General features: G+C 46.1%; 1 protein-coding gene across 2 annotated transcripts in view; it reads right to left on the bottom strand.

The window, feature by feature from the left end:
- The window catches only part of ASTN1 (astrotactin 1), a 285,725-nt gene that overhangs the window by 10,174 nt on the left and 252,873 nt on the right, over positions 1 to 22,678 (bottom strand). For both annotated transcript variants that reach the window (XM_036344655.1, XM_036344656.1), the window contains exons 17-20: positions 8,167 to 8,435; positions 6,465 to 6,598; positions 2,838 to 2,989; positions 1,668 to 1,803 (exon numbers count right to left, since the gene is read on the bottom strand). In XM_036344655.1, the coding sequence (XP_036200548.1) occupies positions 1,668 to 1,803; positions 2,838 to 2,989; positions 6,465 to 6,598; positions 8,167 to 8,435 (691 nt within the window). The remainder of the gene's footprint in view (positions 1 to 1,667; positions 1,804 to 2,837; positions 2,990 to 6,464; positions 6,599 to 8,166; positions 8,436 to 22,678) is intronic.

Here is a 22,678-nt window from a genome sequence, read left to right as displayed (position 1 = left end):
CAGAGGAATGTCTCCCAGGCCAGGCCCTCGTCCTGTGATCTGCAGTGCCACCTTCCACTAGGTCCTAGTGCACACTGTCTATCTTTTCCTCAGCCCCATGCTTGGTCTTTAACTTCTTTAAGGTCACAGAAAGTTTGCTGTTTTACAAGCCAGGGGCAAACTGGAAGTTCACCAGGGATGTCAGAGTGGGAGGAGGCATCAGCCTCAGTTCTTTGAGCAGGAAACTTAGCGACATCAGGCCAACCTGAGAGGGTCCCGGGTGGGAGAGGGTTGGCATTCCCCACAGACAACAATGCCAGCCTCATGCGCATAGGAACTTTGAAATTCCTAATTAACAGTTGTGACCTAGGGACAGGGATTATGGAGCCCCTATTATAAATGGTAATTCCAGTTTCACTGAGTTTCAGGAATTTTACAGCAGCTACTTTGTTCCTTTTGTCTGTCCCTCTCATAAAGGGCCACAACTGCCCAATCATAAGTAGGCTGGCTGTCCTTCGTCCTAGGATTAGCATTTGTGTTTCTCTCTATTTCCCAACTCCTCCAGTAAAAACTCACATATGTTCCTTTCATCAGCATGGCCCCCTGGTTACATTTCCTTTTCTTATATTGGAAATATTCAGCCTGGGCATCCAAGTTCATCATGCAATCAATGCCACTCACATTTCTAGTGCTTTTCATCTTTGAACTCCCTGACTGCAGAAATGGAAATGATTTATTCTGGAAATCTCGACGCTATTCTCGTGCCCTCATCTGTAAACTGTTAAATGTTTTTCATCCTGATGGGGTCAGAAGGTCCCAGAACTATATCACAATGGTTTCTGCCTTAGCTCTCAAATTTTCCTACCAGGACTTGGATTGCATCATGATCTCTCTCCTCTCTCGGTGTCTTTTGTGTGTCTGCTTCACAAATAGCTTTCAGTTGTTCCCAGAGCACAGGGAGGAATGGGAGGAGCGCTCAGGGAAAACAGGGCTGTTGCAGGTGCCACAATAATGGAGTTCACTGTGTGTCCTTTGAAGAAAAATGTGGACCATCTCCAACCTCAGTAAACTATTTCAATGCCACTGGAGCTAGCTTTCTAAGGCAGAGTTCTTGGTATTCTGCTCCTTTCCTCCAAAAAATTAATAATCTCCTCTGATATACAGCATTTCACTCTATTTTCCCAGCTTTGCCCTCTTCTATCCCTATTACTCACCCTCTGCTTCCTCCACCCCATGGACGACTTCACTACTCACCTTCATGCCTCTTTGCCTTTCCCTAGCTGATCCTGCCACCTGGTATGCCCTTTCCAACATGACCCTACCTACTGAAATGCTACCCAATCCAATTCAGACGTCCCTGCAAGTCACAATCCACCACTTTCCTTTCTCTTCAACACATCCCTTGCTCTTCCATCCAGCATTTTTTCCATTCTGCCTGATGTCAAGGTTAGTTGTTTCTCTATTCCCTCTCTATGTTGTGAACTCTTTGCAGGATGGGACTATATTATCTTTCTTGATCCTCCCCCTACTGTGCCTAGAAGGTTCTGTGTAATGCTGATCAGGACAAGAGTTGAGAGACTCAAAACATTTTTCCAAGTCTCCAAAGGAACCCAAGTAGCAAAAAGGAACCAGCCAGGAGCCTCGGGATGTGTGGGGGAAGGCACAGCAGGGCAGTAGGTGTCACTCACATGTAGATGGTGTCGGGTTCCAGGCATCGAATGATGAGGGAGATGGTGGTGAGCTGCTTGTCTGGCACCTGAGAGGGCATGGCACAAGGAGACTTTGCTCCGGAGATGATGTCATCCACAAAGCTCAGCACCGTTTCTGCCCGGGGGAAGGGGTGTAAAAGGCATGAGAAATCGAGGCCAAGCAATGAAGACACAGGATCAATTCAGTGACAACATTAAAATTGCTTGGACCCCAGGCTTCTTAAATTCCAGGTAGAAAAAGGACACCTAGAAGGAATAGTTTTTTATAACTATTTCACATTTAACTAACTGGTTTAGAGCCATTTGTCCAGAGTTAGCTCAGAAGCAATTAAGGCAAGACAGACATGCCACATTGCAAGTTTGTATGCAATGTCCTTGGTGAGAACAGCTGTTCTGGTCAGTGGTCATTGCCAGACCTTCGTGGTGCCTGTGCACATCAGGGAAAGGGCCTGGAAGAAGCAGTGGACAGCAATCTGTGCCTGAGGACACTGTCTCTAAGCCTCAGTGACAGTTTTGCCAGAAGATATTTACCCCGAGTTAGACTGCGGATGCTACCATCCCGTTGGTGACCACACTCATGTGAAAGTTTCAGGAATGATTTACCTTGACCTTTCCTATATGTGGACAGTGAAATAGTGAGGCATGAAGCATTTTTTCATGAGGTGATTCCACTACTCTAAGACTTTCTTCTTCTAGCTGGTCCTAGCAAAACCAGAGTTTGCTTTAGAACAAGACACGGGTAAGCGAATCTGTCCACATGTGCTTTTGCCTTATTAGTAAAGAAATCTTTTCTTCTGTAATCACGGCAGTGGTTAGCACAGAATTGTTTTCTAATTATGGGTGAGGATAACTAGTATGCTGTATCATTAGTTCTTTGTGAGTGTGCCTAGAGGCAACGAAATGGACACCTCTTCCATAAACAAAAAGTGAAACAAAATCAAAACAAGATTTTGTCAGATGCTCACCAGGCAAACACTCTTAAATGGACAAAATGGCTGCTGCTCAGGCCTCTCCGGAATTGCCCTGGGACCCTGGGACCCTGGGACCCTGGGACCCTGGGACCCTGGGACCCTGGTGCAGAGCCAGGAGGCAGGCGTTTTTCTCCCCTGCTTCCCACCCTGGGTCCAGGAAGTGATGGGAGATGCTCACCAGTCTCCACTTTGGAGTGGTCCATCCTGTCGGTGACCTTCTCTTGACGGATGAGGTAATCTACAATCTGTACCCCGATGGGAGGCTCTGAGTGTTCCCACTCCAGAACCACAAGGGTGCTGCTGGGCTCGTGCACTGTGGACAGCCGCAGCCTGAGGGCAGAGAAGAGGAAACATGACACAGGGACACAGCTGACACCTGCGGGCTCTTCTCAAGTATAAATTCTTCTTTCTGACCGTTTTCTTAACCAACCACTACAACGATCTCTTTGAGTGCCTGTCTCCTTCACTGGAGAGTCAAGTTTCGGAAGATCCTTGATATCTATATTTTATTCATCTAAGTGCCAGTTACACGTTAGGAATTCAACATATATTTGTAATCAAATAAGTAGGTGACTCAAAGATGAATGAGTGCCTGTATCTCAAACGGTCAGGGACAGGTCTTTTGAAGTAGCCCTTGATAGAGCTTGAAAATATAATTTCTGGATTTGCTCTTGAAAAAGTAAGAGAATGTGCCTGTAATGCTTAGACCCAGGCCCACTGAAGGTGGTGGCTGGGAGAGCCTGCATTATCAAGGCTGTGGTCAGCTCAGTTTCCGTAGCGCTGTCAGGATCTGCCCTGCTGCTGAGACCCAAGCTTCACCTCTTGCTGTGGGAATTAACATATTTTCTTCCCCAGGCCTCTGAGCGTGTGGGCCTTGGAACAGGCTCAGTTTGGAGGTAATGCTCATGAGGAGCTTTGCTGGGCAAGAGAAAGCTGGCCACCAGTCAAGTTGTCCTCAGGTTGATGTCCTCTGTCTGCAAACTCAGGTTCTCATTTCACTGTCTGTTCTTGGGTTTCTATAGGTATCCTGATTTTGATTCCATTCTTTTCTTGATTTTCCCAATTCATAGTCTCCTCATTCTGTGTAAATTGTCCATCTTGACCACTCTTTGCCTTTCCATCTCATACTTCTTTGTATGTTGCAGACACTCAGTAACCATTATTGACATTCACTGGTATGAATCTCCTAATGGTCCACGTGGTTTCAATTCCCTTTCTTGTTCTGCCTTCATGTGTGGGTCTCAGATTTCTCAATTGCTTCCAATTCCCTGTTTCTTCCTAGACCACTGGCTTCTGGGCTTTTTTCCCAGTTCTTGCTCACTCCAGCCTTGCTCCCTCACATGTTATCCCTGCCATTCACCCCCATCCTTGGTTCCCATATCTCATGACCCCCCATAATCCTGGTCCTCTAGCCTCTACTCGGCTCACAGATGCCCGTCACTGGTCTCAAGGATCAACTTGGCAAGGCACTGTGAGAGTATCACACCGAAGCAATGTTCATTTTCAATTCGGCAATGATTTACTAATTTAATTTACCCATTACCTATAAGAATGTACCTGGTGAGTGCTAAAGATGCAGAGGTGCACACACCAGCTCCAGCCCCTATTTTTATGGGGTGGTCAATAGACAAACATAGTTATGCATGTGATGATAACAATGTGTGATAAGAACTTTAAAAAGAAATCAAAGGAGGCTGTGGGAGCAACAGCAAGGAATTCAGCTAGTGGGAAAATAATGCAAAACACATGTTCTCTCGTGGCTTCCTATGAGAAGTGCATAGTTTGCATGTGACATTAAAGATGGAATAGACCCAAAACAGTGCCGATATTGACAAACTCATTAATTAGAGTCACATGCAGAATGTTATTTTGAAGAAAAAGCATTAGGAGGCTTAAGCAAGTAACTAAGCCTTTCTGAGAACTCAGATTCTGTGAAAACATGGAGTAAGGCTGGCCTCTACTGAGAAACAGGAGTGTGTGAGATTTACACAGACGTGTGGAAAGCTAAAGTGCTTGTCTATTTCCCACTACCAACAAAAATTCAAGAAACAGGTCTGCTACTGATTAGAATTAACAAGAGAAGTGAAGTCCCTAATAGATGTTGCTGAAAATTCAGCCCAATTTGATCTTTGTCTATGACATTTAGTAAATGCAGGTTTACGAATGAAACCAGCCCTAAGACCCTAATGGTTAGATCTTATGTCCCTGATAGCTGTTTGGTGGATTCAGTGTAATGTGTCAAAGGCAGAATTCTTAGTTGGTGAATCAGTCTGGAAGCACCAGCTTCTTCTAGTAGCTCCTTTTCTACCAAAAGGAAGGATTTCTACTAATAATTAGCTTGATTATATTTTGACTCTAAAAGTCCAAGTCACAGCAATAAGGAGCAAGAAGCCAATGGCTGGTACATTTAAAACTACATAAGGAAGGCCTGTGGACAAGAGAAGACATTGGCTTGTAATGACACTCTACTATTGTGCTGCCCTCTGATTCTTTTCCTGTTTAATCCTGGCCCTTTAATGCCCACCTGCACATCCATGTAACAGGCAGAGGGCAGTGTTCACCAAGACCAGCCTCGCACTTGCTGGTTCCTTCTGCCATCTTGCTCCTGCCGACTCAGCCCTGCAGGTACCGTAGGTCCTGATCCTCACTCCGCTTTCATTGCCTAACCAACCCATGGGTCATGCTCCTCCAGCTTGCCCTACCAGCACTCCATATTAGACAAGATAATTCTATGCTCCATTCCAATGGCAGATGCTATAGCAGAGACTAGAAGGGGGTCCTGGCTTGGGCCCTAGCCCGTCAGGATTCTCTGTTCAGCCAGTCTGTGAAGCCTTCCCGTGAGGGACAGGAGACTGGACATGTTCATTCTCAGCCACCTTTGCAGCACTCTGTACTCTATTCACCCCTCAAATGCAGAACCCCCCATGTTCATCCCTGACCTTCTGCTCTTCCCAGTTGATACTTATTCTGGAGCATTCTTTCTCAGAGCTGTGTTCCATCTTTCATTTCTTTGGGTTTGATTTGATCTTATCTCTAGTGGTTACTTTTTTATGCAGTTCCAAACTATCTTTCCCTCTGACCACTGGCCACCGCTATAGAACTTCCCCCCTGTAACTCCAAGGCAGGCCCCCACGGAACCAGCCTCTTCCTCACACTTGCTTCTTCTTTGATGCTTCTTTTCTCATTTGTGGCCTATTCATCTTCCCAGGCACCCAGGTCATAAGCCTAAGTCCATTCTCAACTCCTTCCTTCTCACACCCACAGTCAGCCCCAAGCCCCACTGGTTGCACCCAAAGTCATCTCTCAGTTGTATCCTCTCCACACTGTGATGGCTAATATCATGGCCTCTTAGCCATGGCTCTGCTCTACAACTTGGGAAATTCCAGTCTTTACGAACCCACTCCCTTACCTATTACAAGGAGAGGAGGGATAACAGCACCTAACTGCTCCACAGACCCACACCAGTGGCCTCATTATAGACCTGACTTCCACCCCTTACCTTCTGGCCATGCTGTCTGACTTTCTCTACCTTAGAGGAGAAATTCAAGTTTCACCTCTTTCATGAAGCCTTCACTTACATGTCTCCTATAACTATTATCAAACCATTCCTCCTATAATTACAGTTTGTGCACCTGCCTCCCCTAGAATATTAAAAGCTCCCTGAAGACAGGTGCAGCATCATGGTTTTCTCTGTTTCCCAGCATCTAGCCCATAGCTTTGCTAATAGTAGACCTTCTCTAATAAGTATTTGAGGAATAATGCTGAGGCATGCATGCGAGAGGGAGGCAAAGAAAGGGACTCATACACAGGCTGTGGCAGAGGTGCACACGTGGGGAGCCCATCAGCCCCAAACGCAGTGGAGTCGCAGCGACACCAGTCCTCAATGACATCTCCAGTCCCGGAGCACCACAGAGAGCTCATGGTGGCCTCCTGCAAGAGCTGCAAGAGAGGGCAAAGAGGGGATCCAGGGCTGAGTTACCATAATCAAGGGACATCAAAGTTCTGTTTGGTCCTAAGTAACTTCCAGTCAGTAGCACCTCTTCCCAGGAGATTGTTCTGGGAAGCCCAGACCTCCCAGGACCTCTAGGGCTCATCTTGCATTAGCATCACAATTGTCCCTGTGGTTGACACCTTGGGAGCAAGTCTTATTCCACCTGCCATCTCCTTTCTATTCCATCATTTCACATCTGGGTTCCAGCAACAATGACTTCTTTACCAGATAGTCAGGGGGACTTGCCTTTACCACTTCCCTCTGCCCAGAGGCACTTAGTTCTTTCTCAAATGCCTCTCTGTGCATCCTTATTTGCCCTCTTCATCCTGCCAGAAGACAAAGCAGGGTAGGGCTGGGCATTGGATTAGAGCCACTGTCACTCTGGGCTTTGGGTCTCCTTTGGGTCTTCTTTCATCCTCTCAAGCCCCTTGCCAGAATTCTCTTCCTCCCACTACTCTTCCCATGGTCACTTCTATCAAATGGAAGAGGAATTTGTAAACCGAAGGAACAATTTATCTTTTTGTTCCTGTGACAAACCTTATTTTCAAACACTCAATGAAGTATCTGTGGCAGAGGCAGACACTAGTAAGAGAGAGATACACACACATAAAATCCCTCCTGTTGGCTTAGACACCACCTATGAAACTGTGACACACCAGGTGTCCCTCAAAAGAGGACAGAGAAAGCAATTATCACCCCATCTGGATGGGCATACCTCTCAGGCAGGTAAGAGGCTCACTGCTGAGATGCTACTAGGGCTTGTCCCCAAGGTCACCTTTGCCTATAGTCTCAGAAGTCCCCACCCTAAGCTTTCAGGTTTTTATTTTTGTCTGTGTTGTTGCTGTTTTTGTGTCTGTTCTGACCCACTCTGTCCTTTATGACCTTGAGGAGGAGAGAGAGAGGAAATGAGCTAAGTCACTGCCTCGGTCACATTTTCCCACTCATCCCTTTGGGTCCCTGCTTTTTCCCTGAGCATCTTTGGAAAGGGAGAGGCAGAGGAGATGGAGGGGTGGCTGGGAGATGTCATGACCTGCACCATAATATAAAGCAGGAACTTCTGCATGGACATGGCATTTTGAGTCAGAGTGATGGGTGAGAAACCACCCTCTTCAGGCTCAGGTATCCAATGTGCTCCTGCTACTCTCACTGCAGCAGCCAATAGGAGCCAGAACTGAACTCCTCCAACGACTGTCCCCCGAGGCTTTCTGAACAATTAATTACTTTGGTGACTGCAAACCGCTATGCCTCCCCATCTACCTTGTTCCTTCCAGCCCCTGTTGCTCAAAGCCCTACCGAATGTTCAGTTGTGACTCCTGAGTCATTACTATGGGAGTTGTGAATGCACTGACTTGAACTAATATGCAAATATAAGAAAATAGGTGCTTATATTAGCTAAACAAAAAGTCTCCTATCCATAGTCTAGCATGGGCTCAGCTGCACCTGTCACTTCCTTGGGCCATCGGCAATGCCCTCTATTGTTGTTGCCTCCCTAAACCAAGAGTCTCAGGCCTCTTACCCGCTGGGTCTGGTTATTGGGCACCAGTTCATAGATGGGGGCTGCTCTGGTCACCTCCAGCAGAACCGGCTCGGCAGGGGTGTCAGGGCTGGATGTCACATGGCACAAGGGGCAGGACGAGGGGCACCGTCCCTTGCTCTGGCACTCCATACGGACTCCAGCTGCCATGCGCTTGGTGCCGGACTCCGACAGGCTGGTGATATATTCTGGGAACGTTAGCACCTTGGGGTCTCTTTCCCGCTCCTCTGACTCGTCAGATGGGGAGTTGCCTGCCAGACAGAAGGAAAAGGAACAGTGAGGGAGGGAGGAGCAAGGACTGCATGACCTCATGGCCCTGAGCACCGGAGTCAAATCCCCGAGAGGTCTAGTAATGTCATAGAGGGGTAAGATGTGATTCTGTCATTTGGCTCAATCTGGGGAACCCCTCCTCCCAGATGCCCCCACTGGGAGAGCAGGCTGTTTCCTGGCTGAGCAGCACCAGCCTCACTGATCCTCTTGGGGATGCTTCTGCAGTTTGTGTGCAGGATTATGACTGCCATCGATAATGCAAGCAGGAACAGCAGTGACAGTTCTGCATCCAGAGAATGAAGGCCTGAACAGTACTCCCTCTAGCATTGCTAATGAATAAAGGCCAGAATGATTTTAAAGCACATGATGGTGGCTAAGTGCATGCGAATAATCATCATCATAGTTTTAACCATAACCATCAGTAACCTTACTGAGCCTGTATATACCAGGAATGTGATATCTGATCATAACCAGCTTTACACCAGCTCTTTGCATAGAATTCTAATATTAAACCCATTTTATAGGTAACTCAGGCCAACAGCCTTAAGCTCACAGCTACTGTATTGAGATCTGAAATTTGAATCCAATTTTGTCACAGGACATCTCAGCTTCATTATTAATGTAATGAAGATGTGGAAGGAAGTTTGACTTTTTCAAAAAGATTTTCACTCCAAAGCCTGAGAAATGGGTCTATACCACACTGATGATAAGTAAAAGGGAGTTGGGGGGCTCTTGGTTTATTTTTGGTGACATTAGAAATGCCTACCAAAAAATAATACTTTGTCCCCTGTGGAATAAAGCACTGCTTGGTATTTCTTTTCCAGGGCTTCATGATTTTCTACTGATTAATTCTATGGGAGGTGGAAGTAGAGTCTGCTGGCAAAAAGCCCTAGTTCCTTAAGAGTTCCCTGACCCTTTGTAGGCCCAAACATGAAACAGTTGCAGGGAGGTCACTGGGCTTTTGGAAACAATGGGTGGATAGACCATCCATTCTGTCCTCACACAACAAGAATGCAATGTTTGATGGGCCAGATCTTTGGGGGATCTGGTTGGAAGGCTTTGCAAAGTGGTTCCAGAAGGTGACTGCAAGATATGACTCATTGACTTGACAACAGACTTCTCTCTTGTGGGGTCCAGGCAGTGCTCCCCCCTCTCGCTTGCTGTGTAATGCGAGGCACCGCAGCACTGCTGTTTCAGATGAGCATCTCCACTATGCAGATGAGGCATTTCTACCCCGCAGCTCCATGGACGTGGGCTCCTCGTGCATGCGAAGGCAAAGGGCTCACTTAGCGACTATCGATGTAGGATATGATTTATTTCACATCTGCATCTGGTTTAATAAGGGATCTAGAGTGGAGCTCAAGCCCTTCTTGGATTTTCTAGAGAACTACATTCCTGCACACACCAAATCCAAGATGATGTTATTAAGTAGGAGACCCAGGAGCCCACACCAGCTAGCTCCAAAGTCACTCCAAGCAACATGTAAATCTTGATTGACATTCAGGCTTTTGCAACTCATGGCTGGGAGTGTCTGTAAAGTCCTCACCCAGCTCCTGGCAAGAGTAAGTGGGGGTGGGATAAGTTTTTGAATTCTTGATGTTATTTCTAGAAAAATAGGCCTTCATTCATTTGGGGAGTGAAATTTTAAAAACGAACAGTAAAGATAGAGTGCTTCTTTTCAAGATAAGAGTTTTAAAGTTTTGCCTTGTCAGTCTTACCAGAGAGTTGGAGTGTCTCCTGGTTGGCCCTCAGGCCCCTTAGAATCAGATGCACTGCAATTCAAGATCAGCCCACAGCCCTCCTGGTTCAGAAGGTCTTCAACACAGAAGCTGGGAAAAGGTTTCTACAAAGTGACCACTAGGTGGTGATAGCAAGTCTAAAATGACTTCTGTGAGAGGAAACAAATGGTGATACATTCTGTGACCACTTAGGCATCACAGAAAATAAACTTATGGAAAAGTAACACATGGCTACTCAAAAAAAAATTGTAGTGGCAAAATTTTTCTCTAACAATTAATACAACATTAATGAGTAAAACAATTCCATCCAACTTATCCTAAGGAGAAAATAACAGAGACACAAGATAATCAAGGGAAAACAAAACTACAGGAGAAAATAAAAATCCCCCTCAATATTATTCACGCGGAGTATAATTTGCTTTAGGGGAAGAATAAGATGCCATGAAATACCTTTTCTCTCACCTCTAATTCCCAAATACCCAGAAATGCCCCTCACCTCCTACATCCATATTCTTGTATAGAACCTGGGTCACTATTCAGGATGTTCAGGTCTGACACTAGAGGGCACGGTGACCGCAAGTGCAGCCACTAGAGGGCACTGCGACCTCACACAATCTGGAGCTGAGTGACAGCCTGCAGCCCTCCAGCAATCTATCATTAAGGCTTTAATTGCTGTGAACATTTGAGGGGCTGCTCCCTTTGCTGCTGTCTTCTGGCTTTCCAAATTAAAATTGAGATGCTAATCTGAAACCTATATAATTTTATTAAGCAATGTTATCCCAATAAATTCAATGAAATTTTTAAAAATCAAGATACAGCATTCCCTCTCCCCACCCACCTCCTTCAGTCCTGGACAGGTGCAAAGCTAGGGAGAAGAGAGGCAAGGGAAGGAGGGTGCAAAAGAATATGGTGGGAAGCCACCCAACTCTTGTTGTAATTCAGAATCAAGTTTGCCTTCTGAAAATACACCAGTCCAGAAGAGCGGGCCCCGGCCAAGACCAAGACTAATCATCCTGCCAGTCCCCCCATCAGGCAGGATGGCGCTGCCTAGAGAGGAGCTGGATTTACACAGAAGTGATGAGCAGTGAACTCCCGAAAGACTCCGGCAAAGAATAGAGATGTGGGTGTGAGAGATTTTTCAAGGAGGAAATGCATTTTCCATGCGCGGTTAAAGATACAATTGGGAAATACTCCTTAAAATGATGGAGTCCGGTGGAAAGCCAGATAAATCTCCCTTTGCCTGAAGAGAGCACTTACAGCCATCACATCTGTGGCAAGTGAAGCTCGTTCAAATCCTAAAAGCTTCAGCAGAGTCTGATCTTTGACACTTGCTTTACCTCCGCTCATGCTGGCATGGGTGTGAGAGGGGTCTGTGTATGGACAGTGGTAGGGAGGTGACTCCACCCCATTTCTTTATGGTTCTATTGTCCACTCCAATTACAGCCCTTGGGTGCTTCTGCCCCCATTCCACCTTCTCGATCCTGGGTAGAACTGCTCTAGTAATTTGATACTACAGTGTTTCTTAATAAAATGAATATTCTATTTCAATAAGTGCAGTCTCTGGACATAAGAAATAAGCTATAATTAAGGTCTTAAAAGATTACCATTAGCCTAGGTGCCTTCTGATGGAGGATACGGGGTGTGGTTGTGGCTTCCTTTCACCTGTTTGCAGAACCCACCCCACTGCTCACAGGGGAGGCGCTGGGGTCCAGCCAGGGGACTCAGGTTTCTCACGAGTGGAAGAAGAGCCAACCTGAAATGTAGTTCACAGCCCCCAAACTGCAAAGCATTCTGAAAATATAGTTTGCTATAAATAAATGCCATTTGCTTGAGGCTAAATCTGTACCCTCCGGCACACAGTGGATGAATTTCCCCCACAGAATATCGTGGTATGAGAATATTGGCCTTCCCGGTGTTCAAAATCTCACCGTGGCCGTGCCCAGGGCCTTGGGCAGGTACATATTGACCCACCTGGACTCAGGATGATAAAAGTAACTGAGCCATCCTCATGCTGGCCTGCTGTGCTGGTGGGAACTGACAGGCCATCAAGGTGAATGAGTAGTTATGAAGTAAATTGGTACAATTCCTGTAGGTTTCTGGGGCTGCTGTAAGAATCTCTCTCCCGAGTTGGTGCCCAAGGCAATGTGATGCTAATGACATCACAGCCAGAGCTACAGAGGCAGTTCATTAGGCAGCAAGGAATCAGATGCAAGCTAGTCAGAGCGCAGCTTCCGGAGATGGCGTGGATCCTCAGGAGAGAAAGTCTGACACAGAGCAAACAGCACACGGCCACAGCACACTGAGCCCTGAGCCCACCAACGCCCCCCACTGCAGGTGCTACCCCCATCCCCACCCCTGATGGTTCACACAGGTGTCCTGAGTCATTTGAAGTCATATTTCTGTCCAGGCGGAATCAGTCTCAGGGGAGATTCAGTGACGCTGGATGACTTAATCTGAACTTCCAGACCTGCCAAGGGACACACACTCTGAGCAAAATAGAGTATAATCCTCCTATATAATAAAAGCCTAATATGCTAAGTATTTGGTCGTCCAGTCGACCATACAACCAATTAAAACACAATATGCTAATGATATGCTAAGGCCGCTCAACCAGTTGCTATGATGTGCACTGACCACCAGGGGACAGACACTCCAACCGGTAGGTTAGCTTGCTGCTGCGGTCCAGCAGATCGGGACTGAGCAAAATGGGCTGGACATGCCCTGGAGCACTCCACGGTCCCTCCCTGGTTGGACAACCTCCGGCATCTCTCCCCAGCCCTGATTGTGTACCAGTGGGGTCCCTCAGCCTGGCCTGTGCCCTCTTGCAATCCAGGACCCCTCGGGGGATGTTGGAGAGCCAGTTTGGGTCTGATCCCACAGGCCAGGCTGAGGGACCCCAGCAGTGCATGAATTCATGCACCCGGCCTCTAGTGCAGCAGTTCTTAACCTGTGGATCGCGACCCCTTTGGGGGTCGAACGACCTTTTCACAGGGGTCGCCTTAGACCATTGGAAAACACATATATACTTACATATTGTTTATGTGACTAATCATTATGCTTTAATTATGTTCAATTTGTAACAATGAAAATGCATCCTGCATATCAGATATTTACATTACGATTCATAACAGTAGCAAAATTACAGTTATGAAGTAGCAACGAAAATAATTTTATGGTTGGGGGTCACCACAACATGAGGAACTGTATTAAAGGGTCGTGGCATTAGGAAGGTTGAGAACCACTGCTCTAGTGGATTAATAATCAGAGGAAAAGGATAGGGCATGAACCAGTCACTTCTCTCCACCTCTATGTCTCTCTGTGAGATAATGAGCACCCTGAGGTCAGGGACTGTGTCTTCCTTATCTTTGACACCTTGCCTAGTTCAGATGTGTAGGTCCATATCTATCTATAACCCATCTATATCTACTATCTGCCTATTACCTACTATCTATCTATCGATCAATTGATCTATCCATCCATCCATCCATCTCTCCATATATATACTGAAGGGGAAAGGGGGGAATATATTAAGTCATGGTAAGAGATTCAATTTTTTTTAAAGCACTCAAAACATAATAAAAAGCATTTGTGAACAGTCTCTAGTCTAGCCCCTCACCCAAACTTCAAAAAGCAGAAGGAACAAAGCATTATTCTGATGATGGCCAACTCCACATCTCCAGCCCCATCTCCTCCACATTTACCAGAACCTTAACATGCTTGTCCAGAAATCCACTTGATGTCTGTCCAGCAGGCACCTCAATCACTGTGCCCCCAACTACCATCCACATTTCCTCCACACTCGCCCCAGCATCTGTCCTCTTTGCAGGTCCCAGTTCAGCAAAGGTACCGACTTCCTAGGTGCTTGAGGCAGAAATCATGGCTGCACTGCTGGTTCTGTCCTGCTCTCCCAGTCAATCACCCAGGCTCCTTAAGCACATCCTTTACCCCCAGCCATTCACCTCTCTGCTGACCCACTGCTGCCCCAGAGCAATGCAGTCTAAAGTGTGAGGTCTCAGGCTGCCTGGATTGATTTCTGACCTTCCCACTTGCTGTGTAATTCAAGGCGAGTTTCTTAACCTTTCTGGGCCTGGGCTCTCTCATACATAAAATAGAGATAACTGATCTGATTTGGTAAGGCTGCGGTAAAGATGGTTTCTTCCATAGAGAGAGTTTAGCAGCGCCCCAGACATAGTGAGTATGCTCCAAATTTAATTATTCTTGCAATGCCTGTCTACTTATGTGCCCTGTCCCCAGCCACCCTGTCACATGGTGGCTCCTCGAGGGGAGAAATTACATCTCCTTCTTCACTATAATATCCCACATTGTCGAATGCTCAATGCATTCAATAATTCATTATACAAATATTTACTGAATGCCTACAAGTGTTTGTTGAATTAATAAATCACTTAGCATGACCTGTGTACAAAATGACAGCTGTCTGTGTTCTGCAGGTACTCTCTGGACAGGCGGGGTTTAAATTCCTTTCTTGTCTGACTGGCCTGGGTGCTTCTGAGATGGTCTAGTTTTCTTCTAAGAAGAGGGGCATCAATCCAGGGTGGGTTCTGCTGCTTTCAGGTACAAGTGGGCATGGGTCAGAGATCATCTAGTTGCAAAGATTGAGGGAAATACTGACAAAAGTACATTGTGCAAATTTTGTGAAACCTACACTTGCATTTTAAAATTCATTTAATGTGCATTGGGTAATTCATTACCTTGGGACTGAAGGACTGAAGCTTGATAAAAGGAGAGGCCAACTATGGTGCTGGCGAGTAGGCAGTGGTTCTTTTGCGGCTAGAAAATGTGAGGTTATAGCCACTAATGTCACAAAGTGACAAAGGGCATGGCTGGTGTTTGGGCCTGTAAGGCTCTGGGTACCAAAGGTGGCTGAGATGGGAGATGCATCACTGTGTGGGTGAGCTGGGGTGACAGCAGTCATACTGGGATTCAGAATCACATGTTCTCCGTCACCAGCAAAAAAAAGGCAGTGGTTGTGATAGCAAATGAGAGAAAGGCATTTGGAACCAGGATGGCCACAAGGATGAAACATGAACACCTGCGTCTTCTGCAGGTTTCTGCTTCGCCCAGTCTCAGCCTGCACACGGGGCCCCATCCACACTTCCAGCCACACACTCAGCACTCCCATAGCTCAGAGGAAGCACATCTTTCTTTGGGGATTAAATACTAGAAAACCACTAGCTCACAACTATTCAACATGTCCAGAAAAAGCCCCAACTCCAAAGAATTTATATTCTTGTCCTTTCCTAAAACTGAATTAAACAATTTTTTAAATCCTTTATCAGAATGTAGCCTTTATTTTCTGTTCTAAAATTAAAGTTACTGTGCACTTCAGATCTAGTGCTTTGGTATTTCTTCGGGAAGTTTCTGGAAATAGCAGATGGTCTTTGTTAAAAGCATGAGCAGCATCTCTGGGTGTGGGGCAGTCCAGTGTGGTAATTAGCGGTCATCAATACCCACTAGGCACCTCAGCAAAGCGCCATTAACTGGGAGGCTCAAAAAAAGGTGTCTTTTGGAAAATTGAATTTTTCTTTAATTGATACTTAGCTAGAAAATGCTTACGCTTCCTCCAATCCTTGTTGACATTTTTCTTCCCTAAAAATGCAGTTTTCCGATTTTCTGCCTGTCCCATGAAGCACTGCCTACGAAACAGGCTTAAACCTTTCCCCAAGGTGCCTCCAAGGTGATAATTTTATTCATCAATTATGACTATGCAGATTTGGAAGCTGTGGGAGATAGAAATAAAATGGTACCTACAGCCCAAATGGCTTTTTAAGAATTGATCAATAGTATAAGGTTCCATTTTGTTAAGATTGCCTCCTCTTAATGGCCGTGTTATCAAACAAATGACTGCCTGGTTGAGGTTCCTGGCTAATTAGGTTTATGTGAAATTGAGGTTTTGGTGCAAGCACAGTGCTTTCTCTTTGCCCAGTACTGGTAGTCTGCTTTAGCCTGGGAACAGTTAATTTAATGACAAATGGATGAAACTCGCCAAAGCCTCTATCAGTCATAGTGAAATCCGTTTGGGATAAGAGGTTGAGTCAAACAGCCAGATGGCAGCACCTCCAAGGAATTAATAACACAAAGATAGCCTTTGTCGAGCTGTGACCCCCTGTCCAATCTTGACCTTGGTGTGAGGAGGAAACGGTGAGGACAGCTGAGAGATACAACCACTGCTTGAAGATCCAGCTCTACACAGCCCATGTGTCTCAAGACGCCCAGCAACAAAATCCAAGTAACTGAAGCACTGACTTAAAAAATGAGCCCTTCTAGATAGACCAGCATTTTCAAACTCTTTCATTTCATGGCACACATAAACTAATTACTAAAATTCTGCAGCACAACAAAAAAACATATATATATTTCTGCTCAAAATAGGTATAATTTTGATTCATTCACATGGGCTGTCTATTGTTGTGTTGGCTGCTGTGTTGTTGTTTTTTATTTGACAATCTAAGGGAAAGGAGGTTAGGGCTCCTACATAGTCAGGTATTGCGTGTTTTAAAAATTTGCAGCACACTGGTTGAAAATCTGAGCTAGACTGTGAGTCCCTGGGGCAAGAGCTGCCTTATTCTTGGTGGACTGCCATGGCTCTCACCCAATGCCCTTTAGTTGGTAAGAATTCAACAAATATTTAGGGATGGAAAGAAGCAAAGGGACTTTAGCTCTTCCTAGTCTTTGCCTGCAACTCATCAAGTGACAACCCAAAGCCTCATTAGGGTTCGCCACAAAGGCCAGACCAGGCTCAGCGGAAGGATCAGGAGGTGATTACTAAGTGCCAGGTGTGTGGTAGACTGGGCTGATTTCATTGTCCTCCCAACCCCCCAAAATATCTGTCTTTCCTGCCTCCCTCCCTCCGAATATTTACTGAGTGCCCTCCACTCCTGCCTTTGCCAGAAGTGATTCCATGGGTCCTTCGTGCCCGTGTCCAGCAGAGCATTGACCTCACTTGTGTCAGACTGAGTCTGCCTTTATATCTTGTCTGTCTGTTTCCAGAGTGGGGTCTTACTCATCATGTGTCCCTGGAGCCCAGCACCTGATACTCTGCAGACACTTCCTCAGTCTTGGCTGAACAGCAATAAATTGGTTCACGTATTATCTAACACCCACCCTCTGTAATGTTTACATGGTTGGCTATTTTTCACTTGCCTCTTATGGTCCCATTTCTTTGTTCACCAAATGCCTTTCATGGGACTCTGAGTGGATCACCAAGGTTTCTGTCCTCATTAAGTCTCTTCCTCTTAGTTTCCTAGGGCTGCTCTAACACATTGCCAACTGAGGTGGCGTAAAACAACAGTAATGTATTGCTCCAGTGTGCAGGCTGAGAGCCTGAAACCCAGGGGCTGGCAGGGCCATGCTCCCCCAAAGACCTGAGGGAAGACCCTGCCCTACCTCTTCCAGCTTCTGGTGGTGCCTTCATTCCTAGCGTCCTCTGAGGTTCCCTGGCTTGTAGCTACATCACCCCAATCTAGGCCTCTGTGTATGTGTCCAAACCCCCCTCTTTTTGCTCTTATCAAGACACCAGTCATTGGGTTTAGGGCTCACTGTCAGTATGACCTCATCTCAAAGTAATTCATCTGCAAAGACCCTGTTTTCAAATAAGCAGGGCTTGCATTCTGAGGCTCCAGGTGGTATGAATTTTAAGGAAACATTATTCAACCCACTGCAGTGTCCACAGCCTTCAACATGGTGACATTGACTGTGAGCCCTCCTCTGACCACAGCCGGTGACGATGTACTGGCTGGACATTTGGGAGCTACTGTCCATCCCCTGGACTTCCAGCCAAGGTGCAGGTGTGACTGGAAGAAGTTTCCGCTCCATCAGCATCCCAAGGCCCAGCAGCGGCTGTGTGTGGCCTCTTGTCAACATCAAAATAAACCTGACAAAGAGATTCAGAGTCACAGCCTTTGGATGTGCAGAGATGCACTGGGTTATCCCTGCTGATTGGCCATAGATGGAGCCGCACGGAGAGAGAGAGTGGAGAGGACCAGGCTGAGAGGTGGAAATGGGGAGCACCTGCGGGCTGTTACTGCCAAATCTCCATTAGCAGAGAGTCCACATGAATGGCCGTGCACTTGCCTGGAGATTAAGGCTTATTCTTCTCTGCTCTGAGTTTTCCTATCTCAGAGGCTGAGCTGAGAAGCCAGTGTGCACCCCACATCTCTCAGGGGCAGGTGCCTCCCTGACTTCTTCATCTACCCCAAGAGGGAGCCAGGAAAACTCAGGAAGATAACCCAGAAAAAATATAGAAACAGAGAGGGTGCAGAGGAAAGGGAACTCCCAGTACCAGCTTCAGCCTCTGCTAGTGTTGAGGGCTCCACTGGGGGCCTCCCTGAGCTCCTGCTTTATCCACACTCAGATTAATGAGGCTTCCTTCTATGTAGCACGTGGCATTATTTATCCGCTAGGGGGCGCCAATGAGTCCTTTAGCTTTGCCCAAACCACCATACAGCAACATTCTCCTCTACCTGGTTCCATCTCATCCTTACACACTGACTCCACCTCCTCACCTGTATGCTCCAGCTCCTGCCTAGTCATCTCTTTCTCTTTCTGGCTTCAAACCTGGAGAAGAGGAGCATCGTCTAGGGCAGTGGTCAGCAAACTCATTAGTCAACACAGCCAAATATCAACCGTACGACGATTGAAATTTCTTTTGAGAGCCAAATTTTTTAAACTTAAACTATATAGGTAGGTACATTGTTATTAACTTAATTAGGGTACTCCTAAGGCTTAGGAAGAGCCACACTCAAGGGGCCAAAAAACCACATGTGGCTCACAAGCCGCAGTTTGCAGACCGCTGGTCTAGGGAAATCCCTGGTCAATTCTGAAATGGTAAAACCTCAGCTGCACACCCGTGTACACAGAAGGTGTGGGCGTGAGTAGGTGTGGGGGGATGCTCACCTGAATGAGATGCAGGGAGTCACTTGGGGCTTATGTGGCTCCCCAGCCAGAGAGGTTCAATGCCTTGCTGAGCTGCTGCAGTCTGTCTTATAAATATTTTAACTATCAAACAATCTAGAAATTTTTAATAAAAATATTATTCAGTAATAATACCATTCCAGCCAGCAAGGGAATGTTGTAATGTCTCCATTTCCTCTTGATACTCATCTAGCTTCTGTTTTTCAAATGAATTCAGATGTTAAATCCTTTTGCTGCCCTGACCAATTTATTCTGCAAATTAACTACTTATAACAGAACTTAAAGTCTGTTACCACTTAGCTTTGCCTCACTGAGATTTATGCTGCCTTCCTGCCCATTGGAGCCACCAGCTCAAATAGATTGTGGCTCCTGGTGGCAATTTTGGATTCTGCGCAAGTTCCCCATCTCTTGGTCCTCATCTCTTGAGTTTAAAATGCACTGAGTGGACCGGGTTCTTTCACCCCTCAGTGACCCATGCATGCCCTCTGTTCTCAGATGCTGGTCTCTGCAGCTGCCTATCCAACCTTGATAATACTCTCGTTGTGAGAGCTGCACCCACACTGGTGTGTGAGAGGCTCAATGGCTAGGCCTGGTTGCAAAATCGTTTGTAAATGGCAAAAACAGCAGGATGCTTGGGAAAACAAAGGTTATAAGATGAAGAGCCTGGCAATGAGGGGAGCATGCTGCCAGGCCAACAGTTACAGCTCCCATTGTATTAAGAGAGTGTGGTGAGCAAGGTGATGGAGAGAAACAGCTGCCTCAAGCTACACACCATGAGTTGGTTCAGTTCTGGGTGACCCAAGTAGATAGAGATCTGACAAAAGGGCGGGCTGTCAGGATTGCAGGGCACCTGGAGACAGAATCATAGGAACAGTGTCATAGAAACTGGGGCAGTTTGGGATGGAGACAAGGAGATTCGGAAGCAGACTAACAGTTCTCTGTAAATATTTGAAGGGTTGTCATGCAGAAGTGGGACCACATGAATTTTGTGTATCTCAGAGAGTGGAGTTAAGATCCAAGGGGGGAAACGATAAAGGGATGAGTTTACAGAACCACAAATTTTCATTGAGCGCCTATTATGTCAGGTTCAGTACTCATATACACAGATAAATAAGAAAAAAAGCTCATTTTCTACTGTGCATGGTTGGGGACGTGGATAGAAAAGTAGACAATAGGATAGGGGTGATATTAGAGGCCTGGGAGAGAAGCTTTGGCATAATCAGGAGAAAGTTTTGAAATCTAATCTGGAGGACTCGAGGAGGCTAAAACAAGACTTGTGATTCCTCTGGAGACAATTCTGGTAATAATTTACAACTGAAACCAAGTAGGTGGGCAGCCTTGGAGATGGCGAGCTCTGGCCTAGCAGAAGTATTCATGTGGATACCAGACAACCACTTGCCAACGATGTCCAAGCAGGCGGAGCCATTCAGAAGCATAGGTTCAAGTCCCTTTTAACAGCCAAATGTTAAACTTCTATTATTCTGTGATCCGAACTTCTCAGTATTTCCCTAAGTCAGTGGGGAGGAGCCGGGAACCTGCATCAGGCACAATAAGTAATTCTGACTTAGGCAGTCTTCTGGTCTCCATCCTAAGCAAGAATAATTTACTTTATAAATACTGTCAAAATACTTTTTAAACATTCTAAAAGTAACCCCAATAAGTAAAAGAGATAAAAGTGAGCAGCAGACTCCTTAGGCATCATTACTGTTTGGCAAAACTAAACAACTCTATTATTTATGGATGATACTTCAATGAATGGTAGGGGGGAAATGGGTAGAAAAGATGCTGTGATTATGCTGAGACTTAACCACTTCAAGGAAAAAGTTTACACAAGTGGAATAAGAGGAAGTTTTGATCCCCCAAGTCGACCTTTCTACTTACAAAATATTTCTCCCCAAGTGCACCACTACTTGGAGGGTACTGGCATGGGGTAGATGACATATAAAAGCAGCATTTAAGGGACCCCATTCCATGTTTTAAATAACTATTTGTAACACACTAGAGGCCCAGTGCACAGATTCGTGCAAAGATTCGTGCACACTGAAAGGAAATTAATTAGAAGGTGGCCAGTGGGGCGAAACTGGGCGCTGGGGCATGAAGGGCATCTGCGGAGTGAGCGGGGTCCCCTAGGCAGGTGGTGTCCTTCGGCCTGGCCTGCGGGATCGGGCCAAAACCAGCAGCCTGACATCACCCGAGGGGTCCCGGAGTACGAGAGTGGCTGTTGCTCGGCAGCTCCTGCGTTGGGCGTCTGCCCCCTGGTGGTCAGTGCACATCATACCTACCGGCTTAGCCTTTTATATATATAGTAGAGGCCCAGTGCATGAAATTTCATGCACTGGGAGGGGGTGTCCCTCAGCCCAAACTGCATCCTCTCGCAGTCTGGGACTCCTTGCTCCTTACCGCCTGCCTGCAGTGGAGGCAGGAGAGGCTCCCACCACCGCCGCTGTGCTCACCAGCCCTGAGCCTGGCTTCTGGCTGAGCGGCTCTCCCCCTGTGGGAGCTCACTGACCACCAGGGGGCAACTCCTGCATTGAGCATCTTCCTTCTGGTGGTCAATGCATGTCATAGTGACTGGTCCTTCTGCCATTTGCATATTAGGGTTTTATTATATAGGATAAAGAGGTGTGAGTGCTAGAATGTCTAGATTCTTTCTTATTTCATAGAAAAGAGAAAAACAAAACCCTTTCTAGGTATGAAGAGCCCAGTGGTATTGTTCCTTTGCACCAATCCACCAATCTAGGATCAAAACCACATAGAGAAATACAGAAAACAAGATACATTACATCATGAATTCCATGTTAAAGCTTGAAGTTATAGGACCTTGGATTTACTCATCACTCCTACAGTAACAAGTGTCCTGGAGGATAATTCAGGTGTTGTCTTTGTTCTAGTCTAGTGTCAAACAGATAATGCCATATGACGGAATGAGTGCCCGAGTGCACGTGTACACACTCACCAACAAAATACAACCTCCTCCCTTCCCCCAATCCCAGAACCTTAACAGGTGTCAAGAAGGCCAGGGAACAGAACCCTTTTCAGATGGTGGAAGATAAACTTGATCCTTAACATTGTCAAGTCCCTGAGGCACATCTAACTTTGCACTCTGAGAAACAGCAGAAAGGGAATGTTGTCAACAAGTAACCAATGTGGAAATTGTGTGTGAATAGTGCTAAGTACTCAGCTCAAGGCTGTAACCATTATTCGTTTGTTTTTTTGAGTAAAATCTTTGTAGACCCTTCTTATGCTTCTGTCTCCAGCCTCCCAGGAATTTCTTCTCATTGAATAGTTGGTTGATATCAGGCAAAAGTCAGAAGACCCAAAGTGGAACTCAATTCAATCTGATAGAGCAAATACTAAACTATTGAATGTCTATTTACAAGGTGCTGTGCAGGCCTTTTGAACACACCAGAATGAATTATGTGTAATCCTACATCCAAAGGATGTAGAGGAGACGAGACAGACACACAGAATTAAGTGCTATTTTTTAAAAAGGATCAAAGAAGGACCAGGTGATTAGGACAGTTAGACCAGCCCAGGTTTCACTGGGGACA

Source organism: Myotis myotis, unplaced genomic scaffold, assembly GCF_014108235.1.
Source record: "Myotis myotis isolate mMyoMyo1 unplaced genomic scaffold, mMyoMyo1.p scaffold_m19_p_18, whole genome shotgun sequence".
NCBI classification, from domain to species: domain Eukaryota; kingdom Metazoa; phylum Chordata; class Mammalia; order Chiroptera; family Vespertilionidae; genus Myotis; species Myotis myotis.
The sequence above is the reverse complement of the archived record's forward strand: the minus strand, read 5'-3'. Positions and strand labels throughout refer to the sequence as shown.